The following is a 24,797-nucleotide window of genomic DNA, read 5'->3' as shown; positions in this document are numbered from 1 at the left end:
TAATAAAAATAGTGACTGACTAAGGTTATAAGAACCTTGCTGAATCCTTAGAAACAAGGTTCCAGGCCAATTTTTCCAAGGGGCTTTTTTGGCTCCATAAAGTCAAACTTAGTTCCTTAAAATTGTTCAATCATATGTGAATCTACACAGATCTTTCTCAAATATGACATTTTAATCAAGTTTTGGTAATATAACCAGTATTTCCAATTGTCCTGTTGAAGGAGAATGGATTTTCATTGAATTTGTGCAAATGACTATATTGCCATGAAACAACTATATTGCCAGAAAAAATAGTTTCTGAATTCTGGAGGGATCAGGTAGGGAGAAAAAGCAAATGCTTTATCTTTGTTTACAAAGGTATACTTTACCAATCTTCTATAGGTCATAGCAAAAAGAAAAATAAAAGTAGAAAAGAAAAGAAAAAAAAAGGTTTCTTACATGTGGTAAAACAAAATATTAAAAACCAGCAGTGTTTTAAACAAAAGTCAAACAAAATTATAATCATCCTCCTTGGTTCAGTTAGTCGTATGTAATTAATACTTGTTCTACTTGTATCCACTTTTTTTCATTAGCTCTGGAAATTCTTACTCCATTCAGTTTTTTTTTTTTTTTAATATTTTATTTATTTATTTGACAGACAGAGATTTCAAGTAGGCAGAGAGGCAGGCAGAGAGAGAGAGGAGGAAGCAGGCTCCCTGCTGAGCAGAGAGCCCGATGCGGGGCTTGATGCCAGGACCCTGGGATCATGACCTGAGCTGAAGGCAGAGGCTTTAACCCACTGAGCCACCCAGGCGCCCCACTCCATTCAGTTTTGTTTCGTTTTGTTTAAAGATATTTATTTTTTTATTATTTATTTATTTATTTATTTGACACAGAGAGAGAAAGAGCACAAATGGAGGGAGCAGCAGGCAGAGGGAGAGGGAGAAGCAAGTTCCCCACTGAGCAGGGACTCTGATTATGCAGGGCTCAATCCCAGGAACCTGGGATCATGACCTGAGCCAAAGGCAGCGCTTAATAGACTGAGCCACTCAGGCATCCCTTGTTTTGTTTTTATTTTAAAGTTATCAGAAACCTGTATTTTGGAGTATTTTCCATGAGTCTTCTTGAAGATGAAACATTTTTGCCAAATATCAGAATGAAACATCTGCTATAAATGACAAAAGACTTAAAAATAGCCACAATTCTGGGGGGAGGTGGGATTGGGAGAGGGGGAGCGGGCTATGGACATTGGGGAGGGGAGGCGAACCATAAGAGACTATGGACTCTGAAAAACAACCTGAGGGTTTTGAAGGGTCAGGGGTGGGAGGTTGGGGGAACAGGTGGTGGGTGATGGGGAGGGCACGTTTTGCATGGAGCACTGGGTGTTGTGCAAAAAGAATGAATACTGTTACGCTGAAAAAAAAAATATTATTAGTACATTAAAAAAAAAATTCAAAAAAAAAATAGCCACAATTAAAAATCTGATGAGATTTCACAACAATTTGCAAGGAAATGTGTGTAAAATGTTACATACCATTTTAAGATAATAACTGGAATTATGACTGAAAACATTGTGCCACAACATATCAGATTTCCAGGAATTCTACACTATTTCTGGAACACTTATAACTTATACCTATACAACATAAAAATGCCTTAGTATTATTTCTTATTTGACAATATTTTCCACATAATTTAATATATCAAAAAACGTAATTATCTTTAATGACTTAATATTTTTATAAAGAGAAAGACCAAATCTTTTGAGATGTTTCAGGGACTCTCTTAAAATCAAAGTTAATTCAAGTAAAAAAAAACTTCATTTGGAATTTGGTTTTTAGGAAGGTTGTTAAAAAATATCAAAAGGCTTTAAGATCATAAGTCACTATAGGCATTTAAGACCATAAATCACTATGAAACAATATTCAGCTATCTATTTAACCAAAGTGACAATTTAAGACTTCATAGGCAAATATAGAAGACTTCGTAGTTCTGGGTAAAACTTAATTCTTGTAATATTGAGAGTCCTAGGCTTCAGTAATCAAAGATTTGATAAAAACAACACAGGAAATTATTTTGATGAAACAGAATTCTTGTTTTTTAGGTATATTACTTTGAAAGGTAAGTAAATCCTTTTATAATCTCCAGTGAGAGCAGACCAATGGACCAAGAAATTTTGTCCTTTTAACAGATAGAAAACAAAATTCTGATTTTTGCACCAGCTTACTTTGATATTAGGACTCATTTGTTTAATTAAATTCATTCTGATCTTAGCCAGGGTTGATCACACATAAAATTCCTTTTCCTCAATATCCTTAGTGCTTTTAGTTACACATATTAGAATTTTTCACCCTTAGAAGCCTTTGATTTCTAACAAAAGCTAAGAAGTAAGCAATTATAAACTGTCTTTTATGTTAGCATTCTGTGGACTGGCAGACCTATAAATTTTTTTTTGTAATTTCTAGAAACATGTACTTTCTTGTAGAAAATTTCTCAACATGGCATTAAACACCTTTATGAATGGACTATCTCTAGTTTCTCTGTAAAAGGAAGCTAAAAGTAGATAAACTTATGTTCAATAACATGTTTCAATATTTCATTTTATTTGGAAATGATCTGGATATTCAACGGATGTAACTTAACTCATCACTTAACATAACCTGACAAAACTTTAAGGCTTTAGTTTACCAAAAAGATTTGGGGAAACTAAAAAGTTTACCTAAAAGTTCATATACTAGTTATATTTATTTATTGTTGTTAACAATTATATTTGGATTACCTATGAAAATTTCAAAAGGACAAGTTATTTTATTGCTGACAAATTTTATAACAGGGATAACATAAACTTTATTTGATTAATAAATCCAGGTAAAATAAAAGTTGTATGACTGCATTATATTCAATGCTGAAAACTCTAAGGACATGTATATTTTAATTAGGACAAAAAAGTTGAATAGCTTTAATATTGAATATTTTCTCAGATTACATGAACCCAAAAACGATTTGGGTTAGTTTGCATTATATTTTTGAGAATTTTTATGAATATTAAATTTATATCAGTTCATATTTGTTTAAGCCAATTAAATATTGCTCTTCCACAAATTAATTTTAGTAATACCATCTGGAGGTAAAGGTGGTAGAAGTTTCTATGGCCAGATGGTATTATTAAAATTAATTTTTATATATATTATTAATATAATATATAATATACAATATATATTTTTTAAAAAATCTCTTTTTTTAAAGATTTTATTTATTTATTTGACAGAGAGAGATCACAAGTAGGAAGAGAGGCAGACAGAGAGAGAGAGGGAAGCAGGCTCCCTGCTGAGCAGAGAGCCCGATGTGGGGCTTGATCCCAAGACCCCAGGGTCATGACCTGAGCTGAAGGCAGAATTAACCCACTGAGCCAACCAGGCGCCCCTACAATATATTTTATATATAATATACATTGTATATAAAAAATATATTGTACATAACATATATAATAAACATATGTAACATATAAAACACATAAATATATATATACATAAATAAATACACTTACATAAATATGTATATATATGTATATATACATACACACACACACACAGACATACACACATACACACACACACTTACAGAAATATTTAGAAAGAGAGACATTGAGACACCTGGGTGACTTAGTCAGTTTAGAAACCGACTCTTGGTTTCAGCTCGGGTCATGATCTCAGGGTTGTGAGATTAAGCCCTGTGTCAGGCCTCATGTTCCATGTAGAGTCTGCTTGAGATTCTTTCCCTCTTACTCTCCCTGACTTTCTCCCCTGCCTCCCTCTCTAAAAGAAAGAAAGAAATCTTAAAAAGAAGAGAGACATTATACCTATTGTATACTCAAGGTTTCCGATTAGTGCAAATTCCAAATGACCTTCTTCCCCTCTTTTTTTTTTTCTCATAAGGATTACCTTCCCAAATTTCATACATTAACACTTCATCTCAAAGACACAGTGAAGAATACAAGTTATAAGCTTTTTAAGATAAATAGGAGATGCTTTGGGATTGGTAAAAAAAGAGTAAATGAACTTTCAACTGCTCTAGAGCTGGAATTTTAGTTTTGCAAAGATTTGTAAGATAAAGACAGTTGCTCTCAATTCCTCAAAGAATTGGGTTGCAACTTAAATGACATCATAGGTTGATTCGCCCATAAATCCTTTTACAAGGGCTTTAGAAGGTTTTTCTTTCCTTCTGGAGTCATAGTTTTATTTTAGCTTAAGGGAGACATCTTTAAAACAAAACAAAACAAAACAAAACTTTTAGGCTCTGCAATTTAGCCAATTTCTGACCACAGGGCTACTTTGTAGTTTTAGCTGGGACAAATAGTAAATATTTCTGGCAGTATTGAATAACCCCTTGGACTGAAGAGGTGCCCCCAAAGAGGATGCATAAGATATTTTGTTTACCTCCTTCTACTGGGCACTACAGACAGAGATCTAGGAGAGCTGACTCTGGCAAGAATTCTCACTCTTAGCTGGCTTCCACCGGTTTTTTCAGGATCCCATCTGTACCTCTGGTATTTACCAGAATTTGGCTAGGTTTTTCATTATTTTTAACTTTAGTTTTCCCTTGATTGTTTAAGAGAGTAACAGCAGTTTACCAGAAAATCCCTTAGAGTCCCATCAACTTTGGGAGATCCCCAACAGCAACGAGCCCTTCTTCAAGAGTAGACGTGTAGTGTATGTAAGACCATTAACTTGGCAGACTTTTTGCTTACAGTCATATAAAGGGAATTCAGACAGAGGATTACTAGGATAAGTACTCAAATAGAGGATAGAAGGAAGCAGTAAGACTTGCATCAGTCTTATGTTTTTGTTTGCTTGTTTGTTTTTAAGTGCCTTTTAAGCTTGAATTTTTCATTAGCTTTTTGAACAAATCTTTCATTGAAGGTTTTTTGGAATTTTGAAGACTCAGAGGTTTTTGTATGCCAGTTAAAATAGGTATTCCATTCTGTTTCTCTGATTTGAGGGTCCTTGCTTTTAAATGCACTTCTTACATGATCTTACCTTATTGGAACATTCCTCATAATGGCCACTGTAATTCTAGGTTATAATTACTTTGAAGGCTAGCAGCAGTTTGGGAGAACCCTAACCACAAATGAGGTTTAACCCACTTTTCTGTCCAGCCATATCTAGCTGCTAATTGAATGTGACTCACTTATCCTTAGCCATATTTTGGGCCCCCCAAGCTGACAGTTACCAAACCAAGTTCTCAGGACACAAAACAAGCTTAGGAAGATTTTCTATTTTTGTAAATATTTATTTCTTCCAGGACTATAATTCTTAGACATATAAAAACCAGGTATGTAGGAAGGTAGCAGAAATTCTCTAAATTTTAAGCAACCCATTTTTATTAAAATTACTTTTTTCAGCTAAGGCTTTGGGTCTTTTAGCACCAAACTAATACCTAGAAGGTATATGCATCTGGGTTGGTGATTGGACAGTGTATCACAGGCTACCTCACTGCATGGAAATTTGCTTGAGATTGGCAGGTGACCTACTGTTAGTTTCACTCATACCATGACCAATTTATTCTATTACAAGAGTCTTTGATTTAGGTGATAAGCATCACAACAGCTTTTAAGTGCTTGAGAAATGCCCAATTTGTGCAGCTTTTTGGCCCCTGAGATTTCTGTTAGCAATAGTCTTTATCTACATAAAACAAGACAAATATGTGCCTCTTAACATGCCAGCAGCAACCAGAAGATCTTATTGCAGACTGGCCAAGAGAAGGCTGTGTGCACCACCATTTCCCAGTGTAGATTAAAGCAACAGACTCCAGTAAATGGGCACTGCAGATTATAAGTGGGGTAAGGGATTCTAGTCTCCTGGGGGATTGAAGACTAAACCAAGAGCTAGGGACTGAGGTTCTGGATGGAAGCCTCTGCCTAGTTCAAACTGACTCAGTAAGTCTTAGAGTGGAAAAGTAATTAGGTTGGGAGCTCAATACAAAGGGAGTTGTGCTCAAAACCAAGAGTAACTTACCCACCATCCTCAGAAATAGCTAGAAAGACTGAACTCAGAGGAGTTCCTAGGGTCCTGCACTAGTGTTTCTTGTCCCTGAAGCTATTAGAAGTCTTTTTTTAGTCTTGCCACTGCCACCAAGTCTGTTAAACAACACATATTCAACTGAGTAAATTAACAAATTGGCTTTATTCAACAATTCATGAATCAGGTAGCATCCCATCTAGCAACAGAAAGGAGCTCTGCCAGTCTGTAGAAAAGCTAAAAGTGGGTAGAAAAGTAAATTATTAGCAAAATGTATTTTTTAGGTAAGGTCACCTTCCTAAGGGGAACAGAAAGGGTCTATTGAGTAGATTATCTCACTAATATTGACCAAGTAATTCTATGTTGACTGGTTAAAAGTTACATTCCTCAGAGTTCAAGCTGTAATTAAATTAGGTTTTAAATCTTGTTTTGTTGACATGGGGCTTAGCACAAGGGACTCCATTTTGGGCCAATCTCCTTTTTAACAATTGAGAATGCTCCACTAGGTATTTACCAAAAGAATACAAAAATACTATTCTGAAGGGACACATGCATCCCAATGTTTATAGCAACATTATCAACAATAGCCAAACTATGGAAAGAGCTCAAATATTCATTGACTGATGAATATCCATTGGCTGATGAATATATATATATATATTCATATATATGATGCATGAATATATGAAATATGTATATATTTATATATGTAGAGTATATTATTTTATATTACATACTATATATATTATATATAATATAATATATACAATATTATAAATATATTATATTTATATTATATATTATACCTACAACCTATATATATGAAATATATATAGTTCATATATATTCATGCATCATATATATATGATGAATGCATAAAGCAGTTGTGGCATATTCTATATAAGAATATATATATGTGGATATGTATGGATATATATGTATTTCTGTACATACATATATATATAATAGAATATTACTATATTATGTAGTATAATAGATATTATGTGTATAATAGCATATTATTACTCTATTTTATATATACACATATATATAAAATAGAATATTACTCAGCCATAAAAAATGAAGTCTTGCCATTTGTAATGACATGGATAGAGCTAGAGAATATTATGCTAAGCAAAATACGTCATTCAGAGAAAGACAAATACTTGGATTTCACTCATATGTGGAATGGAAGAAACAAAACAAATGGTCATAAAAGAAAGAGAGAATGGAAAACCAAAAAACAGCCCTTATCTTTAGAGAACAAACTGAAGGTTACCAGAGAGGAGGGAGTAAGTGGACAGTTAAATAAATAAAATAAGTATTAATTTTATGTTATGTTAATAAGTATGTTATGTTATGTAAAGTATGTATAAGTATAATAATAAAGTATAATAAAATAAGTATGTAGGGTATGTTAATAAGTATGTTAAATAAGTAAAATAAGGTGATAGGGATTAAGGAGCACACTTGTGATGAGCACTGGGCATTGTATAGAAGTGCTGAATCACTAGGTTGTATACCTGAAACTAATATTACACTGTATGTTAACTAACTGGAATTTAAATAAAAACCAAAAAAAGAAAAAAACAAAACAAAATGAAACAAAAAGTGAAAAGAGAAAAAAAAAAGGAAAAACAGTAAAAAAAAGATAGAAAGGGAAAAAAACACCTATTCAATTGGTATAAGACAATTCACATTAAAGAATTTTAACTGTAGTGACTCATTGGTTATACTTGCTATAGGAATAGGACAAATAAACCTCCTTTTTAAGTGGTTTATTCAGAGTGAAGCAATAATCATGTTAATTATAATAAATATATATTCTGATGGGATTTACTCTTCCTTTAGGAACTGATTATTTGAAAGTGATGCCAATACTATGATGTTGATATTGTTATAATTTTATATCCCTCTTGATTTTTCTCAAGTCATGACAAGTAAGGGTTACTACAAATACAGTGCTGCCTGCATGTTTATGTTTCTCTCTCTACTTTTTGTGTGTGTTGGTATGTGTGCACATAATTTCATTGCCTTCAAGTTTATCTTGTGAGATATATTTATCTTTACAATGAGATCTGAGGAAGGCTGGAAAGATCCTTATGTGTCTAAGTATTTATATCAACATTGTTTTAGTGCACTTTGTTTTATTTCTATTGAGCTTCATTTTATAAGTTTTAAAGTAAGTGTAAGTAACCATACAGGTGTTATCACTTAGACTTCCTAATATAAAAAACTACTGAAATGTAAGATGGTGATATCCAGGATATGCAAGAAGTGCATTTGGCATGAGACAAGGTGTGGAGTTAAAGGGGAAGGAAGTGTAAGGTTGTGCAGAAGAAATAGACCAGGGAAATGGAGGAAGGGTTGTCTGAAATTCAGGTGGAGGTGGGGATGCTGACAATTTGTAAAAAGTGTGACTGCCTGAAGGCATAAAAATCACTGAAAGGAGGACATTTTTATAAAACTGCTTTTGAATTATTTTTTTAAATTAAGCTCATGAGGTTGCTGTCCTTCTTGAATACACTGTCTCTTAAAAATTTAGTAGCTTTGGGGTGCCTGGGTGGTTTAGTGGGTTAAGGCCTCTGCCTTCTGCTTAGGTCATGATCCCAGGGTCCTAGGAAGGAGCCCCGCATGGGGCTCTCTGCTCAGCAGGGAGCCTGCTCACCCCTCTCTCTCTGCCTGCCTCTCTGCCTACTTGTGATCTCTGTCTGTCAGATAAATAAATAAAATATTAAAAAAAAATTTAGTAGCTTTTAAATGATCACAATTTCAACTCATGATGTGAGGAATCAACATTTCTTTGGCCCTATGCCCAATGAATGGATACCTCAGCTTTCTATGGCATTCAGAATCATTAGCTGTTTCCTTTTTTGAGTAGCTTACAATAAATTAATATTGATGCTTTTAGATAAACCTTCATCTTATTTTCTACTCTGTCTTCAGCTTTTTACCTTTTAGTTGATTTTTTTTTTTTTTTTTTTTTAAAGAAAGAGAAATGTGGGAGGGGAAGGAGAAGGAGAGAATCTCAAGCCGGCTGCATATCCAGGCCAGAGCCAATGTGGGGCTTGATCTCATGACCCTGAGATCATTACCTGAACTGAAATCAAGAGGCAGATGCTTAATGGACTGAGTCATCCAAGTGCCCCTCTTATTTGAATTTAGAAAAACAACAAATATATATATATATATAATATATATTTGTACGTACATATATGTATGTATATGTGTGTGTCTTCATCTATATATATACACATATATATATTTGTACATATATATATATGCATTTGAAATGTTTTCTCTCTTACTAAGTAAGTCATGGCTGTTTTCTTTCTTCATCTAATTTGAATAAGGAGCGGGGCTCCTTCCTAGGACCCTGGGATCATGACCTAAGCAGAAGGCAGAGGCCTTAACCCACTAAACCACCCAGGCACCCCAAAGCTACTAAATTTTTACTCAATATTAAATGCAAGTGTTTTCTTTTACTTTGCAGTCAGCATTAAATTTTTCCACAACTATCCAGTGGACTGGTTTTAAAAAATTAATAGAATTATTTAAAACACTAATAAATTGTGGTTATTAGTAAATTATGCATCAATACATTCTTTATTATTTATACTTTTTCTCAATTACTAAATCAAACATAAAAATATTAGTATGTTAGAGAAATTCTAGTAAGGCACTGGAGAATAATGCCTCAGTAAAGGAATCAGTTTTAGGAAGCAACGTGTACACGTTGAATTTAATTTAAATATCATTTGAAACATATGCTGGATCAAGGGACACATCTTTCAGAAGCACATGACTTTGTCAGTCTCTTGTTTCCTTTTATAAACAGAATTATTATGCTTGTAATGGGCCAGGATACTCAAGCTTTGTTTCATGGTACCATACTTGTTTTTGAAAATACTACTTAAGGTTATAAAATGCATTTGCAACTTATAGCTATTTACTTTCAGAATTCCTTCCATGTGCTTTTGTCTCTGTGGTTCCTCAGGAGAGTAGAATATTTTTAACCAGCATTATTTCCACCACACTGCAGCTGAAATACGATATTTGTTTCTTGTGGTATTGCTGATACTGCATATTTTGGATATTAAATAAATAGACTTTTCAAAAGACCTAATTAAATCATTACTCTTGGCCAGACATTTTCAGACATTCACTAGAACTGTTAACTCACTGCATCAGCTGATTTTGAATATAAAAAGATTGTTTTATCAACATAATTTGATGCCTTTGCTTCTGTTCAGAAGAATTATCATAACTTTAGGAGCATTAATTATGACAATTATTTTGTAGACAGGACATCTCTAAATTCCAAACTATTTGTGTAATAGCTTTAAATTTGTTTTTGTTTCTTTGCCTTCCCCTAATTTCCAAATACTTGCCATTTTAATAGGTCAAAATTGAATGTAGCTGTTTTCATACCTGGACTGCTTTACTAGAATAATGGAATGCTAGTGAAACAGAATAAATAGTACAGAATGTGGTCAGATTAGGAGTCTAAAATTCTTATTGAATGTTTTTGTTAAACCATACCATTACAATAAATATGTTAGCTACCCCATGTACACCTGAATATACAAAGTACATGTGGTATTGTGTTAAACTCAGCTATTCCCTTACTAAATTAAAAGGTGCTTTGAGGCATTCACTTTACTAAATTGTAAGATTGGCTCAGAGAATGCAATACAAAAATATAGCAAATGCCACTAAACATACATTTTGAAAGAGTGCTTTTGTCTTTGTCTGTTAGCAATTATACCCTTATGTGTTTGACCATGAAGGATAAAATATGCCTAATCTATGAAGGAAAAGTATGGAAACTGTGGGTGCCATAATCTCCTGGCATGCTAGTCTTATGGTCCTACACATCCTAAATTTATGTTCTTCCCAATATCTTTCTTGAGAGATCTTAGCCTGGATATGTTGATAAATAAATTTCTAGTCGTAAAAAGCACACTTACTTTATGTAAGTATATTTAAATCAAAAGGTAATTTTTGGAAGTCAACGATTCCAACACTAACACTATTATTCCAACACTATTATACCCAGTGCCAAAATGCAACAATGACGTACAATAAGAAATCAGAAAAAGTGTTTTTCCTGGGATATGTACCAACTCAGTTGTATTCTGTTTTAAAGTATTCATTTACAGGCATCTATCATCAAATGCACTTAACCCATTACTTAAAAGCAGGAATAAAAATAGCAGCTAACATTGTCTTATGCTTTCTGAAGGATCATTGTAGGTTTTTTATGCGTACAAACTCATTTAATCTTCACAATAGCTCTATGTGGCAGATAATGTTATTGTCCCCATTGCCCCGATAAAGAAACATCAGCTCATAGAGGCTAAGTATAAGGCCCAAGGACACACAATTAACAAGTGGTGGAGCAGAGATTCAAACCCAAAAGCATCAGATTTCAACCAGTGCAGTGTGTATTATTTAACTCAATATTTTAATTATAATATACATAATTAAAAAAATATAAATCAAACTGCTTGTAATTTCAACACTGGACTGTCAAGTTTATAATATATTTAATATATAATATATTTTAAAATACTACATTAGCAAATGTATTTTAAAATAAAAAAATATATATAATATGGACATTGGGGAGGGTATGTGCTATGGTGAGTGCTGTGAAGTGTGTAAACCTGGCGATTCACAGACCTGTACCCCTGGGGATAAAAATACATTATATGTTTATAAATTAAAAAATAAATAAATAAAAAGAAAAAGAAAAAAGAAAAAAGAAAAAATATATATAATATATTTTAAAATACTATGAGGTTAAAATTCTCTATCATCAAATCCAGATGGGTTCTTTACTTTTAATTTTTCTAAATTTCTTTTTCTTTTTCTTTTTTTTTGACTTTGCTAAGACCTACTTTTTCTTGAAACCTTCCCTTTAACCCCAATTAGTGCCCATGAAGTGATGCGCTTAGATAGTGTTGGGCACTTAGTAAAAACTTAAAGAATGTTCTGTTTTTCTCAACCTTTCTGTGTCCTCTGCTAACTTTCTAGTTTAGATTTCAAAGTTTTGAGGGCCACAACTCAAAGAGCTAAAAGAGCATAAGAAATCACTCCTGCTTCCATTTTACAGAACATGGACTTGGAACCTGCAAAGAATATAGACTGTAGAAAGTTTCACCTTGAGGAACTGAAGCCCCAGCTTCTTGGGGCCAAACTCTGTTCACTCTTGCCCTTCTCTGGCCTGTCCCCACTCTAGTTCTTCCTACGTTATCAAGAGCCTTGAGAAATTACTTCCAATTAAGAAAAGATTGGTATTTTCTTGGCCATAAAATTCAAGGCAGTTTGTGTTGCAGTTGAGATTCTCAAAAATAGACCCATAATCTAACATTTTAGTTTGACCTTCTATTCTTCATTTAAACTCCCACTCTAACTGTTTAACAGTGAGTAAGCCAGATGTATTCTCCTTCCCTCTGCATTTTTGCTTAAACGGAAATGTTTCCTTAGTCTTCCCTTAAAAAAAAAAAAAAAATCTACAAACCCCAATTCAGCTCCATATATACTGTCCTGTATTACCTTCCCTAAAGAAATCAACTCAAAACAATCCATCTCTCTTCTTGGTTCTTACAGTGCTTATTGCAAGCTTCTCCATTTAGCACAGGCCTCATTTAATTACCTTCTCATGCTGAATCAGAAGGACCACGAGCTCAGTCAGGCAGACTTGGGTTTGCAATCCACTCTAACACTTGCCGTGTGACCGTGTGTAAGTTAACTAGCACCTCGGAACCCAGTGTCTTCGTTTGTGAAATGGCACCTCATGAAGTTGTGAATTAAAGTGAGAAGATGCATACGTAGTGCTGTCACAGTGCCTGGCACAGAGCCACCCCTTCAGCAAATCTGGTTATGCGGTTAATAGTAGTAGTGTCATTTGTATTTTCTTTAGTGACAACTGGACTCCTTTCTACATGTACATTTTATGAGTTAAAAAATAGATAAAGCTCATACTGACAGCCGAGATTTTCTGTCTTATTTAATGGATGAGTGGTGCGAGATTATGTGATTGACTACTTTGGTCTGCTATCTTTTGAAATCTTTTAATATCTTATAAAGTAAAGCCAAAAAGCTCACTTTGTCAAATACATACTCAGCATAAGGAATGGTGCCCTTAACTGTTCTACTTCTAACAATTCAGATATGGGTCTTTTTCTCAGGGTGCAAATGCTCTGGTCACCTACACTATCATTAGTGGAGCTGATGACAGTTTCCGCATTGACCCTGAATCTGGAGATCTGATAGCGACCAAGCGGTTGGACAGGGAACGCCGTTCCAAATATTCTTTGCTGGTTCGGGCAGATGATGGTCTTCAGTCCTCTGATATGAGAATTAATATCACCGTCAGTGATGTGAATGACCACACACCCAAGTTCTCCAGACCTGTGTACTCTTTTGACATCCCTGAAGACACAACCCCAGGTAAGTGGGCACACCCTTAGGTATATTTCACAAAGATCACTTTTAACTACAATTACAGACTATGTTTTGGCTGCTCTTAATTAGCAACTAGTTTTACATAGAACATATGCTACTAGGTATAAAAATATATGTGCTAGGTATTTTAGTCTACTAATTAACCTTCTTAGATACAGTTCCCAAATGAATTGCTAGACTTCTCATAGCAAATGAAGTTAGCAATTCATCTGATTACCAATTACAAATATTTCTGTTTCTGAAAGTATTTGGGATGAATTGTTAATTTTTCTGGCAATAAGGGTTTTAATACTGTTTTCCACTTTATACTCTGTGATATCTTACAGCTCATTTAAACATTTTATGTATTAATATCATTTCTAAATGCTGACTTCTAAAAAACTGGTCACATAAAATGTTGTACTTTGCTACCTCTGCATCCATTCTGAATCAACGTACTTCAGAAATGCATTTGCAAACATGACTCCATCTCTATTTTTAACATATTTTAATTGGTTACAAAAGTTAAAAGTAAATGGATAATATAAAAATGTCTAATATGATTATAGTGCTATGTAGACAAAGCAGAAAGAAAAGCACATGAAAATCTGTGAATACTAGCTCTAACACATAGAACCTGTGTGGCCTGGAGAAAATTAATGCATTACTCTTAGTTTCAATTTTACCTTCTGTAAAGTGGAAACAAATACTTCCTGTTAGAATTAAGGTGCAGGTTAATTTATCATATATACTGTAGCTAACATGGGGCTTAGGAATTAGCATGTACTCAGTAAGTGTTAGTAGAATCTCAATCCTGAATTTTCAGCTTGCCTCTTTGAACATACTATGTTGTGATTGTTGAGTTTGAGTACCGAATACCATATTTCTGGTGTGTGTATGCTGCGTTTCCATTATTGGAAATTCTTGTCTAAAATTGAAATTTTATTCTGAATTACATTTGGAATGATTCTGTGTAATAAGACATATGTTACGGAAACTCGTTTGACAAAGAAATTAAATATTTATAAACTACTTCTCACTGCAGTTTTCCCTTCACTCCTTAACATGAGTTATGCCGGTTGTTCATGAAATTATTACCATATTTATTTCTTTCTTAATTATAGCAATGACCACATGAGCTGATATCTCCTGAGCATAAGTCTGCATTATTGCTGGGGACCCCTCGTTCCTGATGCTAGCAAAGGGCCCCAATATATGTTCACTGCAATCACCAATATGTTCAAGAATTGGTAGTGCCAGGCAGAAAAATAGTGTCAGAAGTATTATTTCTCCAGAACATTTCCACTGCAACATAAAACTTAATGAGTATTTAATATGCTGCATGTTTTGTTAATATTTGGGAAGGTTGGTATCAGTGTTAATATAGAAATCTGTAGAATGTTGTGTTCACTATATTTTCACAGTGATTATCTAATTAAAATATTTCACTGTACAAATAAAATTTGTTGGTGTCTGTATATATTCTCTTAGTGATACCTTTATCCCATTAATTTTAGACTATTAATTTATCTTTTGATAGGTTCTTTGGTAGCAGCTATTTTAGCCACAGATGATGACTCTGGTGTGAATGGAGAAATTACATATATTGTGAATGAAGATGATGAAGATGGCATATTTTTCCTGAATCCAGTTACTGGAGTCTTTAATTTGACTCGAGTATTAGATTATGAAGCACAGCAATATTATATCCTCACTGTTCGAGCAGAAGATGGTGGGGGACAATTTACTACCATTAGGGTTTATTTTAATGTACTAGATGTAAATGACAACCCACCTATTTTCAGCTTAAACTCATATAGCACATCTTTAATGGAGAATCTACCTCTAGGATCTACTGTTCTTGTGTTTAATGTTACCGATGCAGATGATGGTACGTACTTTATTTTATGCACTTACAAATTTATTAAAAATGTTTTCATATTTATGTTGTATTTATTTACTGTGTTCAGTTGTCACAAAGAAGGACAGATTAATGATTTAACTATAGAGGATTAAAATGAAGTGCTTTATCAGTTAAATTCATGTTTGTAATAGTTTTACAGCATGCACTGTTATTCTACAAACTCCATCTTCCTTTTTTACAGTATCACAGCTTAATAATGTAGAAGTCATAAAATAGCTTTTTACTAATTTTTTGTCACATTAATAAAAATATTTGTTTACATATATTATTTTAACCTAAAAAGGATAAAATTTGGAAGGAAAAGGAAAAACATCTTAAAAATACATAAGAATGCATTATTAATTTTATATTTCTGACTGAAAAGTTCTAATAATAGTCTAGCAAGTTTTCATACTTTGATTTAAAGACAGTCTCAGATCTCTTTAATTTATGCTATATAATCAAGTTGAGGTTTTTACTTAAATCTAGACTTCGTATGTGTTTGATTTTATTTATTGCAAAAGCATTTGACAAACTTTCTTTTAAAATATAACTCTCAAAAAATAGAATAAAATAAGATACAATATAACTTTCCTGGCCTTTCTTCTGAGATGTATTTGTAAATACACATATCGGATAATACAGCACTAGAGATAACATTGTGCAGATTATCAGTCTTTAACTGAACTGTTTGGAAAGTTAATACCTGTTTCCCCTTTTATTGGATGAGTTAAATGTCTATCGCTTGAGAAAACAAGGGACAGAGCTTTAAAGAGGAAATGGGTTTCTAGCCCGAGGATATGCCTAGTGACATAGGCTATCAACCTTAATTTAGAATTTCCTGATTCTTACTGACTTGGGTGAATGATTAAAGTAATTTTGGAATACCATCCTATCTCAACGTTCTCTTCTATACCTAGTTTCCTTTCAGGATTGTCTACAAGTGTCCCTGAGAAAGATATGAGAGGCAAAAAGCACAGTATTTTAAACATGTTTCAATTCACAGAATTGGAAATACTTTCTTCAGAATTCATTAAGTGCATGTTGAAGTTTTCCTTTTTTATGTTTACGTAGTTAATGCCAGTCACAGGAATATATCAAAAATAGAAGTATCTGTAATATTAAGACAACTACTGTTGCTTAATTTGGGGCCCATTTAGTGTGTAACCAGTCTTGGCGCAAGAACGTTGCTCACCCTGTTTCATGTACATCAGCCCAGCCCAGCTCAATTAGACTTTGTATACAATGGAGCTTAATCTCTATTTTGGAAGTTGAATTCTCTATTACAACCTTAATTAGTTTATCTGCTCCCTGGATATGAATATCTTATTTGTCCTTGTGACTCGTCCTGAGTTTTCTGTAGTGAAGAATTTCTGCCATGTTTCTTTGTAATTTATTTACAAATTTATTTGTAATTTATTCGGCATTAGAGAGACACAATTATTTTGTAGGATCGTGTGCTCCTCTGGACCAAACTTCATTTATCCTCATACCTTCAATTATTGGCAACTGAAAAATAGCAAATAAGAAACTCTTTATGAAAATCTGCTGGAATATTCCACACACACATACACACAGACATGCGCTAACCATTGACTTCTACTTACTTTTCATGCATTTTTTTTTTTCCTTTAATTGTGTTTGTCTTGGGTAAAAAGTGTCAAGCTACATTTTTCCATTGTTTTAGTTTTGAATACTTTTATCAGTGTAATTTCCTGTACCTTGACCTAAAATATAGGACATGGTTCCTATTCATTCTGAATTTCAAGGATAATGATAAGACTGTACAGGGGTAACCTTGTTTGTTTAAAGTTGCCAAGTTTGTCACACTGAATAGTTCTCAAAGTATTGCACAAACAGTAATATTTAGACAATTTTTTAAAATAGCAAATTCATCTTAATCTCTGATCAAAAGGTTCTTGCTGAGGGAATATTATCATCTGAAGAAATTTTATATAAAAATAAAGTTATTACTTTCTGTTCCCTATATCTAGATTCTTTCAGAGTTCAACATCAAACCTGAGCTTACAGAATCTTTTAATAAGAATAGGTCAAATATTTTAACTATTTTCACAAGATAAATAGTGTGTGTATTAATCTCAAGGCTTTCCTGTACAAAGTATAAAAAGTATTATAGTGAGGCAAACTGTTATAAACTGAACTTCATGGAAATATTCTGGTTTTTTAATTATTACATTATACTAGAAATAAATTCGTATGCTCTTCAAATACTGGGAGTCATAAGAGTGTTCTGAGAATAATGCAATGGTAATGATGCTGAATAAGTTCACCTGTCCATGCTTGGTACAATTGCAGGTCATTCAAATGAAAGGAGTTTCATATTCCAATGACTTGATGACCTTGGTGGAACTGCTTCATAAAGATGAATGCTGTCTGAAGCAGTTCCCTTGGTTACAGCTGTGTGATAAGTTGACAAATGCTAGCTCATCGTAGCATAATTAGACAGTGTTTACAGACTGTGAATAAATACACACATTTCATAACAAAACTATATACCTATAGTTATGTGCTATATTTCCTGGAACTAAATTATTCCTGAGACTGAAATTTAAAAAAACAAAAAACAAAAAACAAAAAACCCAACACAACCACACACACACAATAAAACTGCCAGAGGGAATCATGTGACTAAACCACTTTCAGAACATTGAACACAAATGGTTAGAAGTATGAAAAGTTTTAAGTTTAAAGACCTGGTGGGCTATAAAACACCACTAAACTCAAATCCCAATGCTTATGGGTAGATTACAGAATTTTAAAATACTGTAGGTCCTGTTTCATGATCGAATATTTGATTAAAGAGCAGAGAAAGACAAAAGTTCTGACCTATTTATTCGGATACTACAAATGTTTAGGGAGAATTTTGAGTTTCTATCTATTCACATCTCTTTTTTAGCTGTATAGCACATGCCCAAAGTCACTTAGATTTGTCAGAAACAAAAAGTCCTTTTCTTTACAGTAAAGTAAATATAGGTGGCTTTTGTGGCCTGTAATTGCAAAAGTAAGGATTCATGAAGCTCCTGAGATGAGAGCTGTTTCTTCGATGGTGTGGTAGTATTTTGTGCAAGAGTTGTTATATTTTTATGTTTATTTTCTCAAAGATGATTGTTATCGTGGTTCATTGTAATGGTATCTAATATCTATATCTGCCATTGAAATTTGAATATAAAATCAATTTTGTTTTCTTTTTCCATAATTCCTTTAAAAGTTTAATACTTATTACTTATCCCACCCACCTACCCTACCAAACTTTTTCCCTTAAAAAAGAGGTGGCTCTGCTGTTTACAAGAAGGCTATAAAGTCTTGGTATCATGTTCTCTTTTTGCCTCTGAAATTTAGTTGTTTACTCAGGAAGTAGCAAACACTGTGGACTGAGGGTGTTCAGATCCTTGCTTTAATTGCTTGCATTCCAAGTGATTTATGTAGAATGCTATGCTATCACTTTGTAACCATGTGCAATTTTGTCAGTTTTTCTAATTACTTTTGATCTTGGGCATGAAAGATTTTATATGCTTTCCTAGAACTAAATTTTATATCTCTTCTTGCTGGTATTATTTTATCCAGATGTTTCATAACTTTTTTTCAGTAATAATTAGATCTGAATTTGTGTCTCCAAGAATAGGAATTCAATATTTGCTGATGGATTTAGCCATAAAAAATGAAGAAAATTTCCTTAGTAATTTGACTTAAAAATGTATATAAAGTATAAGTTTAAATTAAATTTCTTTCTAGGAATATATGTATCTCTATATATCATCTATATAAAATTTCCATTAATTGAACCAATTGATGGAACTTTCCTTTGCACTAGATGATGGAATTTTTTCTTCCCTCATTCCTGTGGAATTTTAAGTCAAGGGTTGAAGTAGGCTATTGACCTTGCTCAATCCAGATCTTAAAATCCTCTTTATCTCCTACTGATAAATTGACCTGTGGCCTCCATTAGCTTTATTTATTCATATTTTTCCTTATCTTCAGAGTCCTAATTATCCTGAACTTCACACTGCTTTGTTCACTTGTGAATAGTTTTAAATAAACTATAAAGATTAAAAGCCACAACTCATAATGAGAGGGAAAACCAAGCTTTTCAAAGATCACCTCAATCCTTGTTTATTTTAGAAATTTTTGTGAAAAAACTAGTGTCTGAAGGTTATTTTCATAAATATTTCTTCTCTGTATCAACATATAGACAAAGAATATTAGATGGAGACCATAAAATCATAGGAAAAGAGTAATTCTAGCATTTTAAAAAAAAAAGACAGGCAAGACTTACCTGCTAGAAAAGAAAATCCCATTACTCTACTCAAATTTGCCTTTGTAAGGAAACTGACAAGTTTCAAGAAAAGGTAAAAGCTAACTCAAGTAGTCATAGAATCCTGAGAAAGGGTATTTTGCAAGGAAAAAAGAGAAAAAGAGTGACTAAATTGCTCTAGAAAACTCTTGGCACAGAATGGACATCGTTTCTGACACTTAAATAATTTACATAAAATTTTTTTTAAAGATTTTATTTTTAAGTAATCTTTACACTCAGAGTTGGGCTCAAACTCACAAATCCATAAGCAAGATTTGCATGCTCTACTAACTGAGCCAGCCAGGCGTCCCTGACACCTGAATAGTTTAACTTCAGAAATACAGGGGGCTATTTGTAAGCAATTAATGTAACTCAACTGATTATCCCTAGCATAAAATCTCAGAGTATAAAATCTTTATTAAGAATGAATTATTAGAGGCACCATATATTTCTTAGCAACACTTATAATATCCTACAGTGTCCCAACATCTTTAGGATAAGATATAAAAATGTACATAGCATTATGCACAAGTGAAGAAAACACTATTCTGAGATAAGAAATCAGTTTTCTTTCTGTTTTCACTGCTTATCTGACTTTTAAATTATTTAGTAAAAATGATTGGCCAATCCACTCTCCATTTTTTTTTAATATTCTCCACTCATTTTTTGAAATGAGAAATTGTATATATATATATATTTACAATTAAAAAGTGGCACATATTTCTAGGAAAAATAGATAAAGTAATATCTAAATATAGCTCAATAAAAGTGTGAGCATTTATATTTGCAGCCTTTTGTGTATAATTTTACTGCTAACATTTCCTTCAAAGAATACTTTTAAAACACATTAAATGTACATAATAAAATTTGAGAGAGAATTATTTTCACAAAGGTCATTAGCCAGATGCTTAATAAGAATTAAAAAGTATTTATTGGTTCTGACAAGAAATGTAAAAGTAGACTTAAACTATCCATGACTAATGCCATACATCAGAAAATTTTATTACCCTTCTCTGAAAATTGGTGTCAGCCTCAATAAATTACTGAAGTTCTAAATGTTTGGCTAACAGTATAGAGTGTGGCACTGTTAATGTTGAGCCCTCAGGAACTATGTGACAGAAATAAGGAAATGTATAAAAATAATCCACTCCCTGGAATATTTTTCTGCTCTTTATTTTTGTAATTTAACTTTTCAACATTGTAGTAAATAGCAAGTAGTATATAGATCATTTGTTCGCTAGTTGTAAACATCTTTTCACATCAAAAGTTAGCAGGCAAGGCATTATGTGTATGTATGACTTACAAAAAATTTACTGCAGCTAAATCATCCATAAGGTGTGTTTCGGGCATCATATATCAAGTATGCAAAGTTTTATGTCAGAATTTTTGGTGCACCTTGTTTATAATCATACATTCAAGAATATTTAATCAAGCATACATGCAAGAATATTTAATTTTTCTTTAATTTAATTTCCTTTCCATTTCAGGGATCAACTCCCAGTTGGCTTATAGCATTGCTTCAGGTGATAGCCTCGGTCAGTTTACAGTTGACAAGAGTGGTGTACTGAAAGTCCTTAAGAGTTTGGATCGGGAAAGTCAGTCCTTCTACAACCTGGCTGTTCAGGTGCATGACCTGCCACAGCTTCCAGCCTCCAGATTCACAAGCACTGCTCACGTCTCCATTATTTTGTTGGATGTAAATGATAACCCACCAGCATTTCTTTCCCCTAAATTGACATACATTCCAGAAAACACACCTATTGACACTATTGTTTTCAAAGCTCAAGCAACAGACCCAGACAGCGGCCCAAACAGCTATATTGAGTACACCCTACTGAACCCTTTGGGAAACAAGTTCACTATTGGGACCATTGATGGCGAAGTGAGGCTCACTGGAGAACTGGATAGAGAAGAGGTTTCTAATTACACTCTGACAGTGGTGGCTACAGACAAAGGTCAACCAGCTCTCTCTTCGTCTACGGAGGTTGTAGTTATGGTACTTGACATCAATGATAACAACCCTGTTTTTGTGCAGGCCTTGTATAAAGTGGAGATTAATGAGAACACACTTACTGGAACAGATATAATACAAGTGTATGCAACGGATGAAGATGAAGGTACAAATGGACAGGTTCGCTATGGCATTGTTGATGGTAATGCCAATCAGGAATTTCGGATCGACTCTGTCACAGGTGCCATCACTGTGGCTAAGCCTTTGGATAGAGAAAAAACTCCCACTTACTCCTTAACTGTTCAGGCAGCAGATCGGGGCAGTACCCCCAGAACTGACACCTCCACTGTCAGCATTGTTCTACTGGATATTAATGATTTTGTTCCCATGTTTGAGTTATCTCCATATTCTGTAAATGTCCCTGAGAATTTAGGGACACTGCCCAGAACAATTCTTCAGGTCAGTATATTTCAGTTAAACAAATATTGTGTTCACTATAAGGCATCTAATTTAAAAGTCCACCCTCTCCTACATCTGCCACTTCTTCATTCTTTTTATAAATGCTTAACTGCAGATAGAAAATTTTGAAAAAGTTTATGAAAATTATACTTAAGAATCTACTGATTTCCTGATAGTTTGAAATGTTGTATTTCAGTTATGTTCTTCTGTGTGTATTCATGTTGCACACATTTGCATATTTGTGCATTTTGAATTTTGTTTCAGTGTGATCATAATATCTAAACACAGTGAGAAAATAAAATTATGTAAAAGCTTGAAAACTTTATTACAAACATTGTTCTTACTTTCCTTTTTACAAATCCAACTACCTACATGAAACTGCTGTCAAAAATTTTGGTGAAACCTTCCAAAAATAATCTGATTCTATTTATTTATTTATTTATTTATATAAAATACTTTGATTTTATTCATATTTTTACATAAATAACATATATTTACCCTGTACCATTTTTATTTCTTACTTGAAACTTTAAAGAGTGTCTTTGGAGCCTTTTTAGGCCTCGACCTCATTATTTTTAATGGTACATTCTATTTTGTGGTAGACCGGTATTAGTTTTACTCACATTCCTGGGATGTCTTATTCTCTCTTATAGGTAGTGGCAAGAGATGATGATCAAGGTTCTAATAGCAAACTCTCGTATGTTCTGTTTGGTGGTAATGAAGACAATGCTTTTACTCTCTCAGCTAGTGGAGAACTTCGAGTAATACAGAGTTTGGATCGCGAAACAAAGGAGTACTTTGTCTTGATGATCACAGCTACAGATTCAGGTAAATCTTATCTGGTTGTGAAGAATCTATTCACAATATGATGAGTTTATTTGTCTACCATGAAATTAAATATTTATTGAATTGTGCTAATCCTTGGAACTCTGATTATATCCATATGATTTATAGCACGTGTATCACTTTGTCAAATTTGTGTATAAATAAGTAGTGGTAAGAACTTGAGTACAGAGCTCTATTCCTGTAAGACAAGATGCGTCCTTATTGGGAAAGCCATCTGAGTACCTTTGAGGATGACCTGATACTCTACCACTTGAGCTATAAGGCATTTCAAATATTTTAAGATTTGAAAATATCCAGATGGTTCTAACTGGTCATAAAGATAATAGGGTGAGTACAGAATTTTACATCATTAGTACTCTAGGTTTTGTAAGTAGCTATAATATGCATTGGATGAAGGTCCACAGAGCTCCAAAAAAGAATATCAATGAAAGCCCAACATTCTCATTCAGTTAGCAGTGTAATGGACTAGAAATAATGAAAAACAAGATATGTTAGTTAGCTTTTAGTGTCTAGAAGTAATAATTATGCAAATTTTCATAGTAGGTAGTACAAGATATAATCTATTAAAAAAGATTTATCATTATTTTGGTTTGCATACTGAAACTTCTAACTCAAAATTGAAATGATTAAAAATTTGTCCCAGAATATTTAGGCCTTGAAGAAAGTGTGTATTGCTTATCTGATGAATAAACAATTGAATGAATTAATTAGTCATTGATTTCCTGGAGTATCAATGAATTATGAAACGTCCTATAAAACATTCATTTATAAGAATAGTCACAACTTGGGGCACTTGAATGGCACAGTTGGTTAAATGTCCAACTCTTGCTTTTGGGATCATAAGATCAAGCTTCACATCAGGCTCCATGCTCAGCATGGGGTCTGCTTGGGTTTCTCTCTCCCTCTTTTTCTGCCTTCCCCCTCAAATAAATACATAAATCTTTAAAAAACATAGTCACAACTTATTATTGAAGTATTAAAGAATTTGATAATGTTGACATAGTATAAAAATTTGTTGAAGTTATTTTAAGCCAAGACACATTTGTTAAAACTTTAAATGCCTAAAATTATGTATAATAGTGTGTGTGTTTATATATGTATTCATGAATATTATATGTATTTATATAGTCATGTAGATGTGTGGATATTAATACAGAAGAACAATTGTGAGTTTACAAATGAGCTATTTTTTACTGTTGAAATATTTTTGATGAATATGATTTATTAATATTTTTGTTATATATGACCAATTCTGGAATATACAATATATTGTTTCATGTCATCACTTATAAGAAAGCCAGAGATTTTGAGATTATAAGTCGTAATAGATTTATGTTCAGTATTCAAATGATAGTGTTGCTGATTATTAATTGAGGGGCTCTTATATATTATTTGCTATTTGCTTTTGGGAATGTAATTATATGATACCTACAGAGAGAACAAAATTCTCTGTACTTTTTTTTTATATGTGTGAATGACCATGTTACATTTTATGTAAACTATAAAATTCTGAGGAATGATGAACAGAATATGGTGTGGTAACCACATAAAGCTTAAACCAAGTTTATCTTCAACCAAGTTTATTATGCGTGTAGTCAGTATTTTATGCTTCATGGTTAGTAGGCACAAAAGGTAAGCATCTCCATATTAAAAAAAAAATGCAGCCACTACCACATTGTTCATATCAATCCAGTATTTCAAGAGTTTTCCTGGAAAGAAGGGAGGATAAAACTGAGTAGAAACTGGTATTCAGATATTTAGAAGCAAGGTTTTGTTGCTAAAATATCCCAGTCTTAGCTTCCCTCTCCAGTTAGTACTGAAAATGGGTGGTCAATTCTAGGCATGCAGGAAAACATGGCTTTTGTGGAGGTGAAGTGG

At 33.1% G+C, this 24,797-nt stretch overlaps 1 protein-coding gene across 1 annotated transcript in view; it reads left to right on the top strand.

Annotated features, from left to right (window-relative positions):
* FAT4 (FAT atypical cadherin 4) overlaps window positions 1-24,797 on the top strand; it is a 181,134-nt gene that overhangs the window by 81,781 nt on the left and 74,556 nt on the right. The window contains exons 3-6 of the mRNA XM_045997091.1: window positions 13,193-13,454; window positions 14,989-15,339; window positions 21,151-22,073; window positions 22,727-22,901. Of these exons, the coding sequence (XP_045853047.1) occupies window positions 13,193-13,454; window positions 14,989-15,339; window positions 21,151-22,073; window positions 22,727-22,901 (1,711 nt within the window). The remainder of the gene's footprint in view (window positions 1-13,192; window positions 13,455-14,988; window positions 15,340-21,150; window positions 22,074-22,726; window positions 22,902-24,797) is intronic.

Source organism: Meles meles, chromosome 2 (genome assembly GCF_922984935.1).
Source record: "Meles meles chromosome 2, mMelMel3.1 paternal haplotype, whole genome shotgun sequence".
Taxonomy (NCBI): domain Eukaryota; kingdom Metazoa; phylum Chordata; class Mammalia; order Carnivora; family Mustelidae; genus Meles; species Meles meles.
This window is presented reverse-complemented; position numbering and strand designations above follow the sequence as displayed.